This window comes from Oryctolagus cuniculus, chromosome 11 (genome assembly GCF_964237555.1).
Source record: "Oryctolagus cuniculus chromosome 11, mOryCun1.1, whole genome shotgun sequence".
In the NCBI taxonomy this organism is placed as follows: domain Eukaryota; kingdom Metazoa; phylum Chordata; class Mammalia; order Lagomorpha; family Leporidae; genus Oryctolagus; species Oryctolagus cuniculus.
The window spans coordinates 52,232,921-52,257,515 of NC_091442.1; the positions used below are offsets into that span (position 1 = coordinate 52,232,921).

Genomic DNA, 24,595 nt, shown 5'->3' on the forward strand with positions numbered 1-24,595 from the left:
AGATGCCAAAATCTGAGGATAATCATGTCACTTAAATGAGATGGCACAGTATTTGCATATAACCTACACATATCCTCCCTTATATTTTAAATCATCTCTAGATTGCCCATAATACCTAATACAGTGTAAATACTATGTAAATAGTTGTTATACCATATTGCTCAGAGAATTATGACAAAGAATAGAAGCACTGGGGCCGGTGCTGTGGCACAGTGGGTTAATGCCCTGGCCTGAAGCGCCAGCATCCCATATGGGTGCTGGTTCGAGTCTTGGCTGCTCCTCTCCTGATCCAGCTCTCTGCTATGGCCTGGGATAGCAGTAGAAGATGGCCCAAGTCCTTGGGCCCCTGTACCCATGTGAGAGACCCAGAAGAAACTCCTGGCTTCAGATCGGTGCAGCTCCGGCTGTTGTGGCTATCTGGGGAGTGAACCAACGGATGGAAGACCTCTCTCTCTCTCTCTCTCCATCTCCTTTCTCTGTGTAACTCTGACTTTCAAATAAATAAAAATAAAAATCTTAAAAAAAAAAAGAAAATAGTTTTCTTGGGACAGGCATTTGGCCTAGCAGTTAAGATACTGCTTGGGACACCCACATCCCATAATGGAGTAACTTCTGTTCTCTATTCCAGCTTCCTGCTAATGTACAACCTGGGAGGCAGCAGGTAATGGCTCAAGTAGTTGACTCCCTGCCACCCACATGGGAGACCTAGACTGAGTTCCTGGATTCTGACTTCAGCCTGGCCAAACCCCAGTTGTGGCAAGCATCTGGGAAGTGAACCAGCAAGTATCTGCTTCTTTCTCTGCCTTTCAAATAATAAGTAATAAACAAAGAAATAAATAATTTTTTAAAAATATTTATTTACTTGAAAGAATTACAGAGAAAAAAAGGAGAGACAGATTTTTCCATCCACTGGTTCACCCCACAAATGGCCACATCAGCGGTGGCTGGGACAGAACAAAGCCAGGAGGCGGGAGCTTCTTCTGGGCCTCCCACACGGGTGGAGGGACCCAAGGACTTGGATCCATCTTCTACTACTTTCCCAGACCATAGCAGAGAGCTGGATAAGAAGTGAAGCAGCTGGGATTCGAACTGGTGCCCATATGGGATGCTGGTGCTGCAGGCCGGGGCTTTAACCTACTATGCCACAGTGCTGGCCCTTAACTTATTTCTGAAAAGAAAATGTATCTTCTCAGAAATCTGAAGATATGTTTTTGTTGTCTTCCATCTTCCAATTAGATTCTTTTGTATCTAATTTCTTTGTGAAGGCTTTTAATTTTCTTTTTTATTCCCTAGATTTGTGAAATTTCAGAATCATGGGACTTGCAGTAGGTCTTTTTTCATCCTTGTGATGGGCACTCTGATGAGCTCTTTTATTCTGGTAATTAATACCTTTCATTTCCGAAGAAAATTTTTTTTCTTTTTTATGACATCCTTAATTGATCTTTTAACTTAATAGCCTTTCTCTATGTTTTCTTGTTTTTATTATCCTCTATATCCTCTCTTCTATTTCTTTTTTAAGAATTATTTTATTTATTTGAAAGATAGAGTTACAGAGAAAGCTAGAGCCAGAGAGAGAGAAAGGTCTTCTATTCCACTGGTTCACTCTCCAAATGACCACAACGGCCAGAGCTGAGCTGATGTGAAGCCAGGAGCCAGGATTTTCTTCAGGGTCTCCCACATGGGTGCAGGGGCCCAAGGACTTGGGCCATCTTCAACTGCTTTCCCAGGTCATAGCAGAGAGCTGGATGGAAAGTGGAGCAGCAGGGACTCAAATGGGCGCTCATAAAGGATGCAGGCAGCGGCTTCACACCACAGTGCCAGCCCCTACGTTTTCTTTTATTAGTAGTATTTGCCCTTTGAGGAGGCTTCCTGAATGTTATCTTTCATCCTTCTATGTTAATTATCTTTTGTTGAGTGACACATTCCCCTAGAGTTATGCTTACAACAACAATCATTACATCCTTGTAATATGTCCAGGAGCAGCTCAGATGGTTCTGGGCCAGGGTCTTTCATGGGGTTGCAGACAGGATGTCATCCAGGGCTGTATTTATATAGACAAGGTGAGCCTGGAGGATTCATTTCCAAGATGGTTAGAGCCCTCAGTTCTTTGGCTAGTGACAGGACACATCAGTTTCTCACTTTCTCACTTTACTTGAGCGTTCTCAGCTAACTCTCCCCAGAGCAGGTGATCAGAGACAGCAAGGGCACTAAATAACTTTTTATAACCTGGTCTCAGAAGTGACTGTCCCTGGCCGGCGCCGTGGCTCAATAGGCTAATCCTCTGCCTTGCGGCGCCGGCACCCCGGGTTCTAGTCCTGGTTGGGGCGCCGGATTCTTTCCCGGTTGCCCCTCTTCCAGGCCAGCTCTCTGATGTGGCCAGGGAGTGCAGTGGAGGATGGCCCAAGTCCTTGGGCCCTGCACCCCATGGGAGATGAGGAGAAGTACCTGGCTCCTGCCATCGGATCAGCGTGGCCACGGCAGCCATTGGAGGGTGAACCAACGGCAAAAGGAAGACCTTTCTCTCTGTCTCTCTCTCTCTCACTGTCCACTCTGCCTGTCAAAAAAAAAAAAAAAAAAAAGTGACTGTCCCTCCCACTCTTTCTGTTAGAAGAGAGTCACTAAATCCAGCCCATACCCAAGCTCCTCTTCTTGAAAGGGACAATATCAAAGAATGTATGGCATATGTGAAAACCACTACTCACATTAGAATATTTTATTTTGGTTATTACAGTACGAGATATGTTCCAAGGTCCCCAGTGGCGGCCTGAAACCATGAATATTTTCAAGCCTTATATGTACTGTGTCTTCTCCTAGATACACATACCTATGAAGGTTTACATTTTAAGTTAGTTACAGTAAAAGTAACAATAATAACTAATAAAATGGAATAATTCAAATGATATACTATGGTAAAAGTTATCTTTAAAACTTATAGATTGTTTATTTTGTGAATTTTCTTTGTAGTATATTTGGGCCATGATTGACGGCAAGTAGCTGAAATGACAGAAGGCAGAACTGTGGATAAGGGGCAAGTGCCATGTTTTTGTTTTTTTTGTTTTTTTTGTTTTTTTTTGTTTTTTTAATTTTTTGACAGGCAGAGTGGACAGTGAGAGAGAGAGAGACAGAGAGAAAGGTCTTCCTTTTTTGGCGTTGGTTCACCCTCCAATGGCCGCCGCGGCCGGCGCACTGCAGCCGGCGCACCGCGCTGATCCGATGGCAGGAGCCAGGAACCAGGTGCTTTTCCTGGTCTCCCATGGGGTGCAGGGCCCAAGCACCTGGGCCATCCTCCACTGCACTCCCTGGCCACAGCAGAGAGCTGGCCTGGAAGAGGGGCAACCGGGACAGAATCCGGCGCCCCAACCGGGACTAGAACCCGGGGTGCCGGCGCCGCTAGGCGGAGGATTAGCCTAGTGAGCCGCGGCGCCGGCCAGTGCCATGTATTTTGATTTCTAAGGGACATTCTTGGCCTTTTGGTTTTCCTTTTCATATTTTCTCCTTTTTCTCTAAAGATATTATAATTTATTTGAAATTGTCTTCTGTTTTCTACATTAGTTCTGTTTCTTCTGAGTCCTTTTTCCTGTGAGTTTATTTTGGCCTCTGTTTTCTCATTGATTATTGCCCTCAAATATCTGTTTATCCTCGCCTCCCCTTTAATGAAGAAGCTGACTAGGAGCCCATGGAGGGAGCTGCCCTTTTGTGGGCTTCACTGGAAGCTTCCCTCTGGATCTGCAGTTTTTTCCAGAGAAGAATCCTTGGGAGATTGGTTATGTGCTCGTCTATTGGCATCCTCAGACCAGGACAGGTGAAGCAGGTTTTGAGAGATCTTTTGGGGATCTGGCTTTCACTCCATCATCAGACTTTCATTCTTGCACCATATGCCAGCCTTTGCAGTGAATCCTGTCCAGGGATGCATTGCCTCCTAGATTGAGCTCTTCTAGGGAAATCTTTCATATCCTTGGTAGGGCAGAGTGATGTGCCTGATTATGCTAAATGCTCTGTAAACAGCTTCAGTAATTCTCTTCTATTGATGTGAAAGTCAGAGTTACACAGAGAGAGAGAGAGAGAGAGAGAGAGAGAAAATCTTCGATCTACCGGTTCACAGCCCAAATGGCCATAAATGGGGCCAGGCCAGGCCGAAGCCAGGAGTCAGGTTACTCTCCTATATTTTGTGAAACATGTTACATTCTAAATTTTGGGCCTGTAAGATGAATTAGCTTACTTCTAGATGTATCCTTCACCACAGACGTAGATAAAAACTTTCTCTCTGATAGGTTACTTGCCAACCCTCTATCTGCTTTCTGTAATAGTTAAGAAAGGGCCTACATATATATACAAGCTGTTTTTTTTTTTGTTTGTTTGTTTGTTTGTTTTTTTTTTTTTAAGGCAGAAGGACAGAGAGAGGGAGAGACATAGATCTTCCATCTGCTGCTTCATTCTCCAAATGCCCATAGTAGCCAAGGCTGGGACACACTGAAGCCAGGAGCCAGGAACTCCATCTGGGTCTCCTTCTTGGATGGCAAAGACCCAACTACATGAATCATTATCTGCTGCCTTCCAGTGTGCACATTAGCAGGAAACTGGATCAACAGTAGAGGCGGGAATCCATCCTAGGCACTCTAATATAGGGGAAAGGCATCCTAAGCAGTGGCTTAACCTGCTGTCCATTGCCCACCCCATCTTCTTGAATAACTTGAACAATTCCTCTACTTATCTTTTTTAATATTCAGTCTTTTTAAAAAATATTTGTTTATTTATTTGAAAACCAGAATTACAGAGAGGCAGATGCAGAGAGAGAGAGAGAGAGAGAGAGAGAGAGAGAGAGGTCTTCCATCTGCTGGTTCACTCCCCAGATGGCCACAGATTGGCCCGGAGCTGGGCCAATCCGAAGCCAGGAGCCAGGAGCCAGGAGCCAGGAGCTTCTTCCAGGTCTCCCACGCCCGTGCAGGGCCCAAGGACTTTGGGCCATCTTCTTCTGCTTTCCTAGGCCACAGCAGAGAGCTGGATCGGTAGTGGAGCAGGGGAGACTGGAACCAGTGCCCATATGGGATGCTGGCACTGCAGGTGGTGGCTTTACCTGCTACACCACAGCGAAGGCCCCAGAAAAGTTTCTATAACCAGTCTTTGATTCTAAGAATATTCTGGTTTTTTCCTAATGTTTCTGTAGGACTACTTCATACGTTTAGTTCTCTAATTCATCTAGAATTTATTTTTAAGCATGACGTGAGGTAGGAGATCTTTATTACACTAAGAAATACCCCTTTATTCTTAATTTTCAAATAGCTTTTTCAAAGAAAGGCAATGCATATTTTTAGTTTCTAGTGGTCTATGTTCTCTGTTTCCCCTGAAAGCATTCTAAAAGAGGCCTGAACCACTCCTGTTGCAGCTGAGAGCTATTCTGGCATGAATAAAAAGGTGGCCCAAGTCCTTGGGTCCCTGCACCCGCATGGGAGACCTGGAGGAGGCTCCTGGCTCCTGGCTTCAGATCCACGCAGCTCTGGCCGTTGTGGCCACTTGGGGAGTGAACCAACGGAAGGAAGACCTTTCTCTCTGTCTCTCTCTCTCACTGTCTAACTCTGCCTGTCAAAAAAAAAAAAAAAAGAAAGAAAAGAAACTTTTTATTAGAAGACATTAAGCCTAGATGACTAAAAGACTGACAGTTTTTACTGAATACATTCTAAGTTCGCATCAAAAGACATCATAGAGTTAAAAATAGAGAGACTGGGAAAAAATGTGTGCTATATAAAGATATATGTATAGCGATATCTATCTACACAAATATACACATGTATAAAGACCATATACATGCACATATGTACATATCTATGATTCATGTGTACAATAATATTCAGAATATATTAAAAAGAAAAAGCTCCTAAGAAAGGCACCAATCCAGACCCCATCTCTCATCCAACAACTGACATTAACTTATTGGGAACTGACTATGCCAGGCACTGTGTTAGGCACTAGATATACTTCAGTGACAAATATAGATAAAAGGTAAATAAGATACAGATTATGACAAGTTCAAGGAAGGAAATAACAGGGTAATGCAACAGAAGAGAAGTTGTAAACTGCTGCTCTTGGGGCCAGATACAGCCCGGTAACATGTTCAGCCTGCAGAATGTTTCCCAGAAATTCGGACAAACACTTAAAGTCAGGAAATATTATATAAAACCACATTTCTGACTTCTTAAAAAAATTATATCTGGCCACATTGGCTCTAAACTGTGATCCTAAATGACAAGTAACAGAGCAGTGTAGCAGCTGTTCCTTCAGGTAGGGTAGGTTTCTTACCCAGCTCGCTCTACTCATAAGCATTTGTCTGGCCCTATGGGTGACTAAATTGCAGATCCCAATATGGAGAATAACTGGGAGAGGCTCACCTGCAGTGAAGATAGAGTAATCAAGGAGGTGATGTCTGTGCAACACCCTGAAGAATGAGAGCAATCTAGGGGTGTGTAGAGAGCTCAGGCCCGAGTTTCATCTTCATAAAAGCAAATTTCAAAATCTTAACAGCTCAAAGCCAAAAATGTAAGAAGGCACCTCCACGTCCCACTTGGATTGTACTGCTTTCACTGCAGCCCAGCAAGAAGCCTGAAACCCACCTCCCACTTCTAGCCTTTTTCTTGTGCAAACCCTGACATACCTATGCAGTCTGCCCACTGTCCATGACCTCATAGCAAAAGAAAGCGTACAATAATATTTGTGATGCCTCTACGCTTTCCATAAAGACTTTGAGCCAGGGGGCCAGCCCTGTGGCATAGTGGCTTAGGCTGCTGCCTGCAGCGTTGGCATCCCATATGGGTGCCAGTCCAAGTCCTGGCTGTTCCACTTCCAATCCAGCTCCCTGCTAATGTGCCTGGGAAAGCAGTGAAGGATGGCCTAAGTTGTTGGCCCCCTGAACCCACATGGGAGACCCAGAAGAAGCACCTGGCTCCTAGATTCAGCCTGGCCCAGTCCTGGCTGTTGTGGCCATCTGGGGAGTGAACCATTGGAAGGAAGATCTCTCTCTCTCTCTCTGGCGCTCTCTCTCTCTCTCTGTTGCTCTCACTCTTGCTCTAACTCTGTCTTTCAAATAAATAAATCTTTAAAAAAAAAAAAAAGACATTCAGCCAATTTGGCTAACCTCTGCCAAGTTTGGTTTCAACAATTTCAGCTACATCAGTCAATCTTTTACCTGGAAATTCTATTCAATAGTAATTATGGTCCCTCCCTAAGAATTCCTTAAAGGCACATGAAGTACCCCTGAGCTGAACTCTGGTTCTGCATGGCAAGTTTTAGGGCATATAGGCACTCAAGGAAACTACTCCAATAACTTTTCATTTATTTATTTATTTTTGGTATTAGTTTTTCCATTTCTTTCTTACATCTTTCTTTTTAAAAAAAAAGATTTATTTATTTATTTGTTTATTTATTTGAAAGGCAGTGACAGAGAAGAAGGGATCTTCTGTCTGCTAGTTCACCCCCCAAATGCCCATGACAGCCAGGACTGGGCCAGACCAAAGCCAGGAACTTGAAACTCCATCCAGGTCTCCCTCATGGGCAGCAGTGGCCCAAGTACCCGAGCCATTATCCACTGCCTTCCCAGGCACATCCCAGGAAGCAGGATAAGAAGCAGAACAGCTGGGACTCCAATATGTTGACTGCCAGCATCAGTGTCACAGTGGTAGCTTACCTGCTGCACTCCAATGCCAGCCCCTCTTCCTTGTGTCTTGGAACCCCACATTCACTATTTCCATGGCCCTCCCCAACCATACAGCAAAATTCCTGGAAAGAGTTTCCTGTTCTTTGTTGTCTGATTGTTCTGCAATTCTTTCTTTTCTTTTCCCTTTTAAAGATTTATTTATTTATTTGAAAGGCAGAATTATAGAGAGGCAGAGAGAGAGAGAAAGAGAGAGAGAGAGAGAGAGAGAGAGAGAGAGGTCTTCCATCCATTGGTTCACTCCCCAAATGGCCACAAAGGCCAGAGCTGTGCAAATCTGAAGGCAGGAGCCAGGACTTTTTCCAGGTCTCCCACATGGGTGCAGGGACCCATGGACTTGGGCCATCCACTACTGCTTTCTCAGACCATAGCAGAGATCTGGATTGGAAGTGGAGCAGCCAGGACTCAAACTGGTGCCCTTATGGGATGCCAGCACTGCTGACAGTGGCTTTACCCACTACCAGCTACCGGCCGCCTGCAACTCTTTCTTGAGGCCAGGCTCTTTCCCCAACCACTCCACTACAACTGCGAGTATCCAGTCACTAGTGACTTCCATCCTTCTAAACAGTAAACTGTTAATTCTCATAAGGTCAGCAGCTGGGGGTGGGTCAGGGTGGGGGGACCGGCGCTGCAGCATAGCGGGTAAAGCTGCTGCCTGTGATGCTGGTGTCCTGTATTGGAGCCTGACTGCTCTATTTCTGATCCAGCTCCCTGATAATGCACCTGGGAAAGCAGTCAAAGATGGCCAAAGTACTTGGAACTCCACATATACTTGGAGACCTGGAAGAAGCTTTTGGCTCCTGGCTTCTGATCATCAAATACCTGATGATACCATCACTGATACCTCCCAGTATGTGCATCAGCAGGAAGCTGGAATGGAGAACAGAGCTGGAACTTGAACCCAAACACTCTGATGGGAGGGGGCCCATCCCAAGTGGCAGCTTACCCATGAAGCCCATGCATAATTCTTTTCTAACACACATTTCTATGAACTCTTTTGAAAATCCATTGTAGAAATTAAGTAGAAAGTGGAAGTGGAGTCAGGACTTGAACCCAGGCACTCTGCTCCGGGATACAGGCATCCCAAGAAACATCTTAACCACTGCATCAACCTCTGAATGAACTTTTAAGTTCCCTCCGGTATGTCTGCTAGTTGAAGGAACCCACAATTCCTGACTATATTCACTCTTAGTTCCACAAGCCAGACAATCCTGAAACACTGTCTTTTGTAATCTACCCTTGTCTCTAGAATGATTACTTGGTATCAGTTTTTTTTTTTCCTTTTTCTTTTTGACAGGCAGAGTGGACAGTGAGAGAGAGAGAGAGAGAGAGAGAGAGAGGTCTTCCTTTTGCCGTTGGTTCACCCTCCAATGGCCACCACGGCCGGCGTGCTGCAGCCGGCACATCGCGCTGATCCAAAGCCAGGAGCCAGGTGCTTCTCCTGGTCTCCCATGCAGGTGCAGGGCCCAAGCACTTTGGGCCATCCTCCACTGCACTCCCGGGCCATAGCAGAGAGCTGGCCTGGAAGAGGGGCAACCGGGACAGAATCCAGCGCCCCAACCAGGACTAGAACCCAGTGTGCTGGCGCCGCAAGGCGGAGGATTAGCCTATTGAGCCATGGTGCCAGCCGGTATCAGTTTCTTCACCTAGTTACTACAGTAGTTTCCCCTTATCCACAATATTGCTTGCTGTGCTTTTAGTTCCCCACCATCAACTGGGGTCCAAAAATACTGAATGGTAAATTCTGGAAACTACTAACTCCCAAGTTTTAAATTGTGTGCAATTCTGAGTTGCCTAAGAAACCTTTCACCGTTCCACTCCATGCCACCATGCACATGGGTCATTCCCTTGTCCAGCACATCCACACTGTATATGCTACCCGCCTGTTAGTCACTGAGTAGCCATCCCAGTTATCAGATATTGCAGTGTCACTGTGCTTCAGGTCGAGTAACCTTTATGTAAGTAGGCTACCTCCCAAAGTCTCTGTCATTCACTCCATCTCATCACATAGGCATTGCATCATCTCCCAGCAACCCAAGAAAGGTAGGTCATATATTTCAAGAGACTATACTTATATAACTTCTATTACAGTATATTGTTATAATTATTCTGTTTTATTATTAGCTGTTGCTAATCTCTTTCTCTGCCTAATTTATAAATTAAGCTTTATCATGGGTATGTATATAGGAAAACATATAGCAAATATAGGATTCAGTGCTATCATTCATGGTTCATATTCCTATTCATGGTTGTAGGCTTCCACTGGGGATCTTGACATTTATTCCTCACAAATAAGGGGGGAAGAGGGTACATACACACTTGACTCACACACACTGCACCTGCTCTGGCATGTCAACCTGTTCTTATGATCATATCAGCCACATTCTTACCTGCTCCTCAGATAGGCCTTAAAGAGCAACTGTAACAATGAACCTATTCATACTCATACCTTTCATTCTTAGTACTGTATCATGATAGTTTTAATCATTCATAATTTTTCTTTCAAGGACGGGGTTTTTTTTTCTCCTCGTAGGTGTAAGTATATGAACATTCAACTCAAAATGGCCCACTCAAGCTGATTCTAATGAAAACTCAGAGCTGACTCAACCACACGTAATCAAATATCCTGCCAGTCTCTGCCTCCTTCCTAGCTTCTCCTCCTGATAAAGAGCCACAATAGAAAAACCAAAGGAGAAAAACAGGTGCAGGAAGCATACTTCAGTCTATTCACAGATTCAGAAACCCAGTTTGTTATCACTATTATGATTTTAAATTTTTATTTATTTGAAAGGCAGAGAGAGACAGAAAAAGATCTTCCATCTGCTGGTTCACTCCCCAAATGCTGCAATAGCCTAGGGTAGACCAGGCCAAATTCAGGAGCCCAGAACTCAATCCAGGTCTCCCACATGGGTACCAGGAACCCAACTACTTGAGCCATTACCACTGTCTCCCAGGGGGTGCATTGGCAGGAACCTGGAATCTGGAGTGGTGTCAAGATTCATACCCAGGCGCACTGATAGGAGATGCAGGCATCCCAAGCAGCATTGTAACAACTCTGCCAAAAGCCTACCCCTGGAAACTCAGCTTTATCAGGTACTCAAAATTGTTCAGAGCTGGAGGGTGGGGGGACTAACTCACACTAAGCAAATGCACAGAGCCTCCATTTCCTCACTTGTAATTGTAAATAATGTCTGTATTACAGATTTGTTATGGAGATTAAATAATGTATGTAATGCACCTCAGACATAGCATATACAATTGCACAATAGATTATTGGAGAAAAAGTTATCCATTGGATCCAGATAACTATTTACATACAGAATATATAGCTTTCCTATAAATGTCCACTATTTAAGACATCTTTGCCAGGATAGAATACTTGAAAAGCAGTATTTTTAAGGGGAAGGACTCCTTGAATAGTGAAAGCTTCTGGCTGCCTTTATCCAGGCTCTAACAAGATCTTAGTCAGATACAACTGCCTACAAAGAGTACCTTGCACACTGATCAGAATTCTTAGGTCCACCAATGCGTAGATTGCTATTCCTCCCAATTCATGCTTTCTGACCCTGAAATGAATTGCTCCTGCAACTTCAGCCCAGCTTCCAGTGTTCCAGAGTTTGTCCACCTTATGCCCTGATATGATGTACTCTCTCTCTCTCTCTCTGTCGATTTGTTTACTTGAACAGCAAGAAAGAATGAGAGATAGAGAAAGAAATTTTGAATCCTTTGGTGCACTCCCCAAATGGCTTCAAAGACTAAGACTGGGCAAGACCAAAGCCAGGTGCCTGGAACTCCATCTGAGTCTCCCATGTCGGGGGGAGGGACCCAGATACTTGAGCCATCTTCTGTGCTTCCCAAGCACATGAGCAGGGAGCTGGATTGGAAATAGAGCAGCCAGGACTCTGATATGGGATGCTGGAGTCCCAAGTGTCAGCTTAACCCACTGTGCCACAACCCCTGCCATGGTCTCTCGAGTACCTAAGCTTTCCTTTCTGTCCTGCACAGGAGAGCATGGTAATCTCTCTGATTTTTCCTCTGATAATTCTATCTCACTATCTGCTTTGAACCCTGCTCTCTTCTCCACCCTTAGCCTCATACCTAGATAATCCTGTTAGTCTAGAAGTGTCTTGGTTTGGATTTCAGATAAATTCCCTCTAATCTGGCCCTTTTCGGAGTTAACTCTCTTGCCCTATCTTAAGAAAATCCTAGGTTACCCCTGTAGGCTAGATCTCATCACAACACAAGTCCAGGCACTCAGGATATTGCTCAGTGCTAGGAAACTCAGAGGCCCATTGATAGGGATGAGTAGTAGGGGAGAGATCAGGCTTTTTTTTTTTTTTAAAGATTTATTTATTTATTTGAAAGTCAAAGTTACACAGAGAAGGAGAAGCAGAGAGAGAGAGAGAGAGAGAGAGAGAGAGAGAGGTCTTCTATCTGCTGGTTCACTCCCCAATTGGCTGCAATGTCCAGAGTTGTGCCAATCTGAAGCCAGGAGCTTCCTCCAGGTCTCCCACACGGATGCAAGGGTCAAGTACTTGGACCATCCTCCACTGCTTTCCCAGGCCACAGCAGAGAACTGAATCAGAAGTGGAGCAGCCGGGACTCGAACTGACGTCCATATGGGATGCTGACACTGCAGGCAGTGGCTTTATCCGCTACACCACAGCACCAGCCCCAATCAGGCTTGTTCTTAAGACAAACGACCTCTCCCTGCCAGACTGTCCAGCGAGTACTCTCTAGTCACACTCTGACCACTAAGCTCTTCACAACCACATGGCTTTACTTCAGCTTCCTCCATGGCTGCCCTTACCCTTCTCTTCCCAGAGGAATTCACTCACACACCCTGCCTAGAAATGGTCTCACTTCCAGCTCCAAATGAATTGCATCAAAGAGAAGCTTAACCCTTAAGTCTCCGATAAAAGATGCATGCATCTCACTTGTGTCCTCATTTTCTGAATCCTGCAGGAGAACTCAACAGGTGGTTTTCCCAATCATGGCCAGCATGTCCTTTGCTCAACCTCCCAGTTCTCCTGGCCTCTGAGCTGCCTGTTTAGTCAGGAGACAGCTGGAGATGCCATTTACTTGGGCTCCAGCAGAGGGCACCATAGTTCTGGTTTTTCAAACAAGAGCATGAATGGCACAATTCAGCCAACAATTTCTGAGCTGTCCAGAGCCTCTGGACCCCTTGGCCTTTCTTAATGTAAAGGTGTCTTGGAAACAACCCATATGTGCCTTCTACATACTACCAGTCCTGATCCATGTGAGACTAGAGGGGAAGGGGAAGGGGAAGGTACTATGCTACTCAGAGCTACACTTATCAAAACCAAAGATGTGGGTCTACCTCCAAACTAGGTGTCTGCTGCAGCAAACATGCCACTTTTCCCATAGGGCTCAGCCTTTCTGGTCTTCCCCACTGCACCTGGTCCAGTCCACTGGCAGAGTGACCCACTAAGTTCCAGACCTCTACTCCCCCCAGTACTGGCCATAGGAAATGATAGTTCACATTTCAGTAGAGCTCAGTGAGGCAAGGTTTTGGTTCTGGATCAAGGCAATCATGTTTTGTTTCCCCACCCAACTCAACATTGCTCCAGGTGAGCACACAACCTTAACAGGATCCCCAGTGAGCTATCCACCGGTTAGCCCATCAGGAGGCTGGATGCACCTTTTCAAATCCTTGGTCTTTTCTGGAAGCCATTTAAATTATTTCAAGGTGCAGTTTAGTTTGGTGGTTAAGTGTGTGGGCTTGGGGGGAGGATGGGACAGCTGTTAGGAGCTGAATTGTAAGATACTTCTTGGAACAGCACCACATTCTGTATTGTAGGTTACTTGTTTGAAGTACTGGCTCCACTTCTGATTCCAACTTCCTGCTAATGTACACCCTGGGAAGACAGCAAATGATGGCTTAAGTATGTGGGTCCCTGCTACCCATGTAGAAGACCCTGATTTAGTTCCTAGCTCCTGGCTTCAGCCTGGCCCAGCCCTGGCTGTTGTGGGCATTTGGGGAGTGGATCAATGGATGGATTTCAATATCTCTCTCTCTCTCCCTCTCTCTCTGCTTTCAAATAAAAATGAAAATAAATAGGCCGGCACCGCAGCTCAATAGGCTAATCCTCCACCTAGCGGTGCTGGCACACCGGGTTCTAGTCCCGGTCGGGGCGCCGGATTCTTTCCCGGTTGCCCCTCTTCCAGGCCAGCTCTCTGCTGTGGCCCGGGAAGGCAGTGGAGGATGGCCCAAGTGCTTGGGCCCTGCACCCCATGGGAGACCAGGAGAAGCACCTGGCTCCTGGCTTTGGATCGGCGCGGTGTGCCGGCTGTAGTGGCCACTGGGGGGTGAACCAACGGAAAAGGAAGACCTCTCTCTCTCTCTCTCTCACTATCTACTCTGCCTGTCAAAAAAAAAAAAAAAAAAAAAAAGAAAGAAAGAAAATAAATAAAATTTAAAAATTTTTAGACTATGGAACCAAACTACTTGGGTTAAACTTATGTCTCTGCCATATGCTAATTATTGAACATAAGCAAATTACTACACTTCTTTGTGCCTATTTCCTTTTTGTAAAATAGTAATAGTACCAAGCACATCCACTAAGTACCAGCTGTTTTCATTGTCATCACATCTAGAAAATCCACATACTCCACTTTACACCAGCAATCTACAACCAGCACCAAATTCCATGTTATCTCATGTCCCATGGTTTCCCATGTTCAAAATCCTGAAGAAGTGTACCACTTGGAGGATGGCATATTCTGGATGTGAAAGCAAAGGACTGCTACCCTGTGGAAAATGGGCCCTGAGGTTGGTCTCATTCACTGGGCTCAGGCTTCTGTCCATTTTCTCCCTAAGTATTCATAATTTCCTTCTATCAGGGAAGGCAGTAAGTGCCAGAGAGCCTTCCAAACACACTTCAGCCAATTTCAGCACATGTTAATACTCCATCCAACTTCAAGGGATTAATGTCCAATATTTGACATGACTTCCTAGGCAGGAGTCACTTACTATACCATAACATTTTCTCTCAAACTGATCTGGTATGAATTTCTAGTTGCAGCACCACCACCTCCAAGACAACTGCAAATAATGTGTGTTTGATATTATCACCATAAGGACCCATGCCCTACTCTGAAGTCATACTTCTGGAAGCCACTGGGAAGACCCATTCCAAAAAGTCTTCAACCTAAAACCATTGTTGCCAGTCAGCCTCAGCTGTAACAAGCAGAGGCATGGGGAAAAACAGTGGATAACGAAAGTCTGTATGACCACCCCTAGAACACAAGGAAGTCTGTAGTACTGAAAAATCTGCATCATTCAAATGGATGGAAAATCCACTCCAGTGCTTCTATTTTTTTTAAAGATTTATTTATTTATTTGAAAGTCAGAGTTACACAGAGAGAGGAGAGGCAGAGAGAGAGAGAGGTCCTCCGTCCGATGGTTCACTCCCCAAATGGCTGCAACAGTTGGAGCTGCGCCTATCTGAAGCCAGGAGCCAGGAGCTTCTTCTGGGTCTCCCATATGGGTGCAGGGGCCCAAGGACTTGGGCCATCTTCTACTGCTTTCCTAGGCCACAGCAGAGAGCTGGACAGGAAGTAGAGCAGCCGGGTCTCGAACCAGCGCCCATATGGGATGCCGATGCTTCAGGCCAGGGCGTCAACCCACTGTGCCACAGCACCAGCCCCAGTGCTTCTATTTTCCATTTGAATTTTTTGATTAACATACAATACTGTACTTTTTTTTTTTTTTTTTTGAGACAAAGAGAGAGACACAAGTCCCATTTACTAAATCATTCCCAAAATGCCCACAAGGGTCAGGGTTGGGCCAGGCTGAAGCTGGGAGGCAGGAATTCAATCCAGGTTTCCCACATGGGTCACAGGAACATGAATGCTTGAGCTGTCACTACTACCTCCCAGGTCTGCAATAACAAGCTAGCTGGAATTAGGAGCAAAGCCAGAACTCAAACCCAGGTACTGCAGTAATGGGATGCAGGGTATCCCAAGGGGTGTGTGCCTACCCCAATATTTGTGCTTTTTTATTGGGTACTGTGTTTATTTTAATACATGCATATAACATAAACAGATTAAATCAGGCAATTGATATTTCCACTTCCTTATCTTTCTTTCATGTTCGGAGCCTTATTAGCTCTTCTATTCCAGATATTTCTACAATATATAGTAATTATTGTGAATTATAGTAACCCCATTGTGCTATGGAACACTAGAACTTATTCCTAACACCTGTATTTTAGTACCCATTATCCAATCTCCATCCACTCCCCTGCCCGCTGCAATAATCACTAATTTAAGTTCAGAGCAGTTTTTGTCTAACTTCCACATATCAGAGAGAACATGCAGTAGTCTCCATGTCTGGCTTATTTCTTAATATAATGACCTTTAGTTCTATCTGTTAGCTGCAAATACCAGGATCTCATTTTTTTTTAAGATTTATTTATTTGAAAAGCAGAGCTACAGAGGGAGAAGGAGAGAGATCTTCTATCTACTGGTTCACTCCCCCAAATGGCTGCAACAGCCAGGGTTGGGTCAGGCCAAAGCCAGGAGCTTCATCCAGGTCTCCCATGTGTGTGGCAGGGGACCAGCTATTTGGGCCATCTTGCGCTGCTTTTCCCAGGCACATTAGCAGGGAGCTGGATCGGAAGTGGAGCAGCCAGGACTCGAATTGGTGCTCACATGGAATGCTAGCGTTGCGAGTGATGGCTTAACCCATAGTGCCACAGCACCAGCCCCAAGAACCTCATTCTTTTTTATGGCTGAATAATACATTGTGTTATCCAAGTGCTTTTATACCACCCAGGATGTCCTTTGCAGTGCATTCAAAGCTCCACACGTGGTTTTCTAACAGCTCCCACTGATGGCCCAGTTCTAGAAGAAGCTATTTAAAGCACTCAGTATTTATTTGCCAACAAAGACAGTATACAGCATGGTATTAACTGGGTGGATGAAGAACCTCTTGTATCACCTGCTAACAAAATGACTGATTGATTCACCTTGCAGCAGTGCAAATTTACTCACAGAGGGCTCATCTCATCCCTCTACTCAGAACTTTTCACAATAATTGGGCCATGATTCTCATCCACCCCCTGCCACTCATCACCCCAGGTGCCTTCCAAACTGTGGCAGCTTGGTGAAGCTATGGGTTACAAATAACATCTCCAAGCTTTGACAAAAATGAATACAAGGTGTTTGCCAACTGGTGCTTGATTCAGGAGGAAGGCATCCAAGTGGGCAAGACTCTCCAGCAACATATCTCGGCACAGAGTAGCAAAATGGCAAGCTGGGAGCCTACTAGTTACACACTGAGATAATAGAGAACATCAGCCGGCTGGATTTTTTAAAGATTAATTTATTTATTTGAAAGGTAGAATTACAGAGAGAGCTGGAGGAGAACAGAGAAAGAGATCTTCCATCACTTGTTCACTCTGCAAATGGCCACAATGGGTGGGCCAAAGACAGGAGCCAGGAACTCTATCTGGGATCTCCCACATGGCTGGCAAGGGCCCAAGTATTTGAGCCATCATCCACTTTCATACCAGATATATTAGCAGGGAACTGGATCAGAAGTGGAGTAGCTAGGACTCAAACAGCACTCTGATAGCATCGTAGGCAGCAGCTTAGCCTGCTGTACAATAGTGGGAGCACTAGCTGGCTACATTCCTAAGGGCAGTTTGAGTCCTCAAAATCAGATAAAGAGCTCAGACCCACTAGGATATCATGTTCTTTTTTAAAATATTTATTTATTTATTTATTTATTTATTTATTTATTTATTTATTTGAAAGGCAGAATTGCAGAGAGAGAGAGAGAGAGAGAGAGAGAGAGAGAAAGTCTTCCATCTACTGGTTCACTCCCCAAATGGCCGCAACGGCCAGAGCCAGGAGCCAGGAGCCAGGAGCCAGGAGCTTCTTCCCGGTCTCCCACAGGGACCCAAGGACTTGAACTGTCTTCCACTGCTTTCCCAGGCCTTAGCAGAGAGCTGGAGCAGCCAGGACTCAAACCAGTACCCATAGGGAATACCAGCACTGTAGGTGGCGGTTTTAACCACTATGCCACAGTCCACTCGTGTTCTTTCTTCTCAATTGACATCTATCTGCCCATGGACATTCTGCCACCCCCACTTTGCCTAAAGTCAAACCAACCAAGCTAGGGGCCAGCGCCGTAGAGTACTAGGTTAATCCTCTGCCTGCAGCCCCAGCATCCCATATGGGCGCCGGTTCTAGTCCCAGTTGCTCCTCTTCTGATCCAGCTCTCTGCTGTGGCCTGGGAAAGCAGTAGAAGACGGCCCAAGGGGCTTGGGCCCCTGCACCTGCATGGGAGTCCAGGAAGAAGCACCTGGCTCCTGGCATCAGATCGGCGCAGCTCTGGCCATTGCAGCCATTTGGGGAGTGAACCTATGGAAGGAAGACCTCTCTGTCTCTCTCTGTCTGTAATTCTACCTGTCCAATAAATAAATAAAATCTTTAAAAAAAAAAAAAGCTCAAATGACACTTCTTCCAGGAAATGTCTTTTCATTTCTGTAACCTATGCTGAAGTACAAACCTCCATTCCAGTCCAGGTTTGAGAACTAACTCTATATACTAACCAAGGCCACCACTCTAAGTTCCCAACTGAACAGAGAAGAGACTCAAAGTATACCCTACTCTGCAATGTCATTCTCTCACATTCAGAATTTTTTTTAAGATTTATTTAATTACTTGAAAGGTGGAGTTACAGAAAGGGAGATGCAGACATAGAAAGTCTTCCATCTGCTGGTTCACTTCCCAAATGGCCACAATGGCTGGAGCTGGGCCAATCTGGAGCCTGGATCCAGGAGCCAGGAGCCTCTTCTGGGTCTCCCACATAGGTGCAGGGGCCCAAGCACTTGGGCCATCTTCTACTGCTCTCCAAAGGCACATTAGCAGGGAGCTGGATTGAAGCGGAGCAGCCAGGATTTGAACAAGTGCCCATATGGGATGCTGGCACTGCAGGGGGTGGTTTAATCCACAGTGCCACAGCTATGACCTCTCAGATTCAGAATGTTGAAGGGCATTCTGAGTGGAGGGGGAAAGGGAGTGGGGGAGGGACCAGAGGATGAATGAGTAGGGTTAAGCTAGGAAGGAGGAGAAACAGCAGGAGCTAAGGAAGAACTCCAGAACAGAAGTGTCATCCCCACCCTCCACCTGAGATGACTCAGCTATCCTCACCACTCCCATCCAGAGCGATGGCAAACGCTGATCCAGTTCCTGCCAAGCAAGATACAAATCTGAGCCCCATGAAGATGGAAAAGAGGTCCTTAAAACAGCAGATGTGCATCCAGATTTTATTCTGTACCTGATACTGGCTGAGGAAGACAGGAAGAAAGGTGTTTCTCTCTCTCTCTCTCTCTCTTTTTTTCCCTCTCTGTAACTCTGCTTTTCAAACAAATAAATCTTTAAAATATAATAATAATACTGGGAAGCACATACAAGCTGCAGGAGGGGTGCTGGCATTGTGGCACATTGGGTTAAGTCACCAGCTGCAACGTCAACATCCCATGTGAACGCCAATTCTAGTCCTGGCTGCTCCACTTCCAATTCAGCTCACTGCTAATGGCCTGGGGAAGCAGCAGAAGATGGCCCAAGTCCTTGAACACCTGCCACCCATGTTGGAGATCCAGATGGAATCTCAGTCTCCTGGCCCAGCTCCAGCCACTGCAGCCATTTGTTGAATAAACCAGTTGATAGAAGATATCTTTGTCTCTCTGCCCTTCTCTCTCTCTTCTGTAACTCTGCTTTTCTAATAAGCAAATAAATCTTTTATATATATATATATATATATATATATATATATAAAAATGTTTCAGGAGGAATGGAGAACTGAGCCTGGTAAAGAGCAACCAGAAACAGTGCTTAGAAACATGCCACAGACCTGGGCTGTCCCAGACCCTATTGCATTCATCACTCTGATAGGCACTGCTGGTGCCATGGGCCCAGGCCCTGGGACACTGCTACAGGACATAAGATACACCCTCACTGCTGTCACTTCTATCACTAGCAAACTTTCTATGGCCAATGCTTCTTTTGCAGCCTCATATGATTCAAAATCTGCCTGGAAAAATTAGTTTCCCATGCCCTTGCTGCAAGACAGATAGATGGGACCAGAGTTGTGGCGTAGCGGGTAAACCCATGGCTTGTGCCACTGGCATCCCATATGGGTGCTGGTTTGAGTTCCGCTTGATCCATTTCCCATCCAGCTCCCTGCTAATGGTTCAGAGAAAGCAGTGGAAAATGGCCCAAGTGCTTGGGTCCCTGCCACACATGTGGGAGACCCAGATGAAGCTCCTTGCTCCTGGCTTCAGCCTGGCCCTGTCTTGGCTGTTGCAGCCATCTGTAGAGTAAACCAGTATATGGAAGATCTCTTTCCTTCTCTCTCTGTAAATCTGGATTTTGAATTAATAAATAAATCTTTAAAAAAAAAAAAAGAAAAGAAAGAAAGAAAAGAGGGGCCAGTGCTGTGGCGTAACAGGTAAAGCTGTCACCTGCAGTGTGGCATCCCATATGGGCACCAGTTCAAGTCCTGGCTGCTCCACTTCCAATCCAGATCCCTGCTATGGCCTGGGAAAGCAGTGGAAGATGGCCCAAGTCGTTGGTCCCCTGCACCCACGTGGGAGACTCAGAAGAAGTTCCAGGCTCCTGGCTTTGGATTGGCCCAACTCCAGCCATTACAGCCATCTGGGGAGTGAACCGATCCAAAGCCAGGAGCCAGGAGCTGCTTCTGTGTTTCCCATGTGGGTGCGGGGGCCCAAGCACATGAGCCATCTTCCATTGCTTTCTCAGGCCATAGCAGAGAGCTGGAATGGAAGAGGAGCTGTCGGGACTCGAATTGTGACCCATATGGATTGCCAGCACTGCAGGTGGAAGCTTAGCCCACTACACCATAGCACCAGCCCCTGGAGGGCCTCTCTCCCTATGCCTCTCTCTAACTGCCTTTCAAATAAATAAATATATCTTAAAAAAAAAAAAAGAAAGAAAGAAAGAAAAGAGACTGGGTAAGAAAGACCACAGCAGCCTCTCAAGCAGGGGTGGGAACATTGGCCCGCAGGCCAGGTAAGTCCGCAAAAGTATCTGGTCTGGCCAAGTCAGCTGCAGGCAGGACTCAGTCCAATAAATGCAGAGCAGGCGATGTTTAAGTTGATAATGTCATATGGCTTGCGGATGATATTCTAAATACCCAAATGCTCTTGGCATAAAAAAGTCTCCCCACCACTGCTAAGATAGAGGTTTTGCTTCCCAAGAGGCAATTCCCAAATACAAGAAGTGTTTGGTAGCCTCTACTCTGTATTATCCTACCTTTCCTATCTCCATGCCTCTCTCCATCCCCCAGCCCTCCAGGCTCCAAATCAACAGAAAATGCTAACATTCTCTGCATCCCTAATGCTTCTAACACACTTACCCTCACTGCTGCCAGAAATGCCCTTCCTGATTCTACTCAAGCTCATGATCTCCAGATCTTCCAAGACTTAGCTCAAACACAGCTTCGCCTGTTTGACCATCTGAACTCTGGGCCATCTTTCACTGTTTTCCCAGGCCATAGCAGAGAGCTGGATCAGAAGTGGCGCAGCCAGGTCTTGAACTGGCGCCCACATGGGATGCTGGCACTGCAGGCGGCGGCTTTACCCACCACGCCACAGCACCGGCCCCAGGGAGTCAGAGAACCAGATGATTGCCAAGTACTCAGAACAGTTCTGTTTTCTTTTTCAGACCAGAAGGAGCCAGGGATTCCTAGGCTCCCTCCCATTGTCTCAGAAGATGGGAATTATCCTGTGCACCACAACAGCCACACTAAGTACCACGAAGCTGTACGGAAGGTGTGGTTGAAGACATGTAAGTATCTCAGAACGGGCACAGTTCCAGAGGAAGACAACACATGTCTAGAGTTCCTAAGGAATGGCTCAGATGCAGACAGGGCATGGATTTAGGGCAGAGAGAGAGAGAGAGAGAAAAAAAAAAAAAAAAAAAAAAAAAAACAAACAGGAAGAGAGACTGAGAATGGAGTGGGAGGAAATAGAGTTGAATGGTGCGTTGAGCATGATATAAATAGACAAATAAATAAACAGTAAGTCAGATTCAGAGAGGCAGAAGATCCAGATTTGAATCCCAGTTTGTTCTGCCTGTTTTTAGTTACCTCACCCTGGGTAAGTCACTTCTCTTGATATTAAGCCGTTTCCTCCATCATTTAAGAGAGAATGAGAATGCCTGTCCTACTGCAACACCAATCATATAGAATTGTTGTGAGGCTCAAACCAAAAATGAAACCATTTAAGAAAGTACTTTGTATATTATCATTGCGTGATCAGTACCAGCTTTGGAATTTGCACTGAGTTTAAACTACAAACAAGTTCTGTGGCCTTAGGCAAATTCCTCTTCCCGCTTAACCTCTTTATCATCTGAAAATGGAGATAATACCCATAAGCACTTTGTAAAAGTTAGAGAAAATGTACACTTTAAAAACAACATCTGGGGCATCCCATATGGAAACACCGGTTCAAGTCCCAGCTGTTCTGCTTCCAATCCAGCTCCCTGCTGAAGTCCTGGAAAAGCAGCAGAAGATGGCCCAAGTGCTTGGGCTGCTGCCACACACACGGGGGACCCAGATGGAGTTTCGGGCTCCTAGCTCCAGGCCTAGCCCTGACCATTGCGTTCATTTGGGAAGTGAACCAGTGACTAGAAGATCTCTCTCTCTTGGTCTGGCCCTCTCTCTGTAACATTGCCTTTCAAGTAAATAAATAAATCTCTAAAAACAAAAACAAAACAAAACAAAACAAAACAAAAACCCTGGGGGCCTAAGTTTTGGCCTAATGGTTAAGTGCCTGCGTTCAAAACCAGGCTTGCTATTGACTTCAGCTTTCTACTAATTCAGGCCCTGGGAAGCAGTGGTGATGGTTCAAGTAATTGGGCTCCTGCCTACCCAACAGGAGACTGAGTTTTGGCTCCTGGCTTTGGCCCCAGCCCAGCCTCAGCTTTGTGGGCATTTGGGGAATGATCCACAGAAGGGAGCTCTCAAATAAAACATCTAGGACAAGCTCCTGATACAAAACAGTAACATATCAGGAACCTCCAGGGAATTACGCTATGTAAAGAAAGACAATCCCATGGGGCCTGCACTGTGGCAGAGAGGGTTAATGCCCTGGCCTGAAGCACCAGCATCCCATATGGGCGCTGGTCCTAGTCCCGGCTGCTCCACTTCTGATCCAGCTCTCTGCTATGGCCTGAGAAAGCAGTAGAAAACGGCCCAAATCCTTGGGTCCCTGCATCCACGTGGGAGACCTGGAGGAAGCTCCTGGCTCCTGGCTTCGGATGGGCACAGTTCCGGCCGTTGTGGCCAACTGGGGAGTGAACCATCGGATGGAAGACCTCTCTCTCTCTCTGCCTATCTTCTCTCTGTGTAACTCTTAATTTCAAATAAATAAATAAATCTTTAAAAAAAAAATGAAGAAGAAGACAATCCCGAGGAGGGCGTTGTGGCACAGTGGGTTAGACCAACACTTGGGCCATCCCTTAATAGGAATGCACATCCAAGCACAACTGCTCGGCTTCCAATCCAGCTTCCTGCTAATATGCCTAGCTCTTGGATTCAACAAATGCCCCAGCTGTTATGGGCATATAGGGAACTAAAACAGCCAATGGACAATCTCTGTCTCTGCCTTTTTTTAAAAGATTTATTTATTTATTTGAAAGTCAGAGTTACACAGAGAGAGGAGAGGCAGAGAGAGAGAGAGGTCCTCCGTCCGATGGTTCACTCCCCAGATGGCCACAACTGTCGGAGCTGCGCTGATCTGAAGCCAGGAGCCAGGAGCTTCTCCCAGGTCTCCCACGCCCATGCAGGGGCCCAAGGACTTGGGCCATCTTCTACTGCTTTCCCAGGCCACAGCAGAGAGCTGGATCAGAAGAGGAGCAACTGGGACTAGAACCAGTGCCCATATGGGATGCCGGCGCTTCAGGCCAGGGCGTCAACCCACTGAGCCACTGAGCCACAGCGCCGTCCCCTGCCTTTTTTTTTTTTTTTTTTAAGATTTATTTATTTTTATTTGAAAGAGTTACAGAGAGAGAGAGAGAGAGAGCACAAGGTCTTCCATCCACTGGTTCACTCCTCAAATGGCTGCAATGGCTGCGCCTATCCGAAGCCAGGAGCCAGGAGCTTCTTCCAGGTCTCCCGTGTGAGTGCAGGGGCCCAAGGACCCCTGGGCCATCCTCTACTGCTATCCCAGGCCACAGCAGAGAGCTGGATCGGAAGAAGAGCAGCCGGAACTAGAACCGGCACCCATATGGGATGCTGGTGCTTCAGGCCAGGGCATTAAGCTGAGGCGCCACAGCACCAGCCCCATCCTTTTTTTTGTTTGTTTGTTTTTCTAATAAATCTTTAAAAAATAAAAAAAGGCAATCCCACAAAGATCACTTACTATATGCCATGTATATAATATTCTTAAAATTACAACATTATAGAAATGATAAATAGATAATTGGTAACCAGAGTGGGGTGGTAGGGCAATGAAATGGCAGTTCCAGGATTGAAAGGTGATGCACCTGTTCTTTAGCAGCATATCAATAACCTAGTTGTGGCAGTGTGCATACTATAGTTCTATAAGTCATTGCCCTTGAGGGGAGTGGCTACACAGAAACTCCCTGTATATTTTTTTTTCAACTGTATGTGAATCTGTAATTATCTCAAAATTAATTTAAAAGATTCATTTTAATTTATTTGAAAGGCAGAGTTATAGAGAGGAACGGACAGAGAGACAGAGATCTTCCATGTCTTGGTTCACTCCCCAAATGGCCAGCAGCCAGGAATTCCCTCAGGGTTTCCCATGTGGGCCATCCGGCTGTACTTTCAAGAGCTGGATAGGAAGTGGAGCAGCTGGGACTGGAATGCGTGGG

The 24,595-nt window shown here is 45.8% G+C and overlaps 2 protein-coding genes across 7 annotated transcripts in view; one reads left to right on the forward strand and one right to left on the reverse strand.

Moving 5' to 3' along the window:
• Nucleotides 1-24,595, reverse strand: part of ADCY6 (adenylate cyclase 6) — a 65,446-nt gene that overhangs the window by 14,675 nt on the left and 26,176 nt on the right. For 2 of the 6 annotated variants that reach the window (XM_070052179.1, XM_051845394.2), the window contains exon 23: nt 12,034-13,581. The exons of the other annotated variants lie outside the window; for them this stretch is intronic. In XM_070052179.1, coding sequence (XP_069908280.1) covers nt 13,570-13,581 — 12 coding nt within the window. In that variant the 3' untranslated portion in view covers nt 12,034-13,569. Of the gene's footprint in view, nt 1-12,033; nt 13,582-24,595 lie in introns of those variants that run through there. 6 annotated transcript variants of the gene reach the window in all.
• Nucleotides 1-24,595, forward strand: part of SPMIP11 (sperm microtubule inner protein 11) — a 49,283-nt gene that overhangs the window by 5,632 nt on the left and 19,056 nt on the right. Inside the window, exon 2 of the mRNA XM_051845401.2 lies at nt 21,422-21,544. Within this exon, the coding sequence (XP_051701361.1) occupies nt 21,422-21,544 (123 nt within the window). The remainder of the gene's footprint in view (nt 1-21,421; nt 21,545-24,595) is intronic.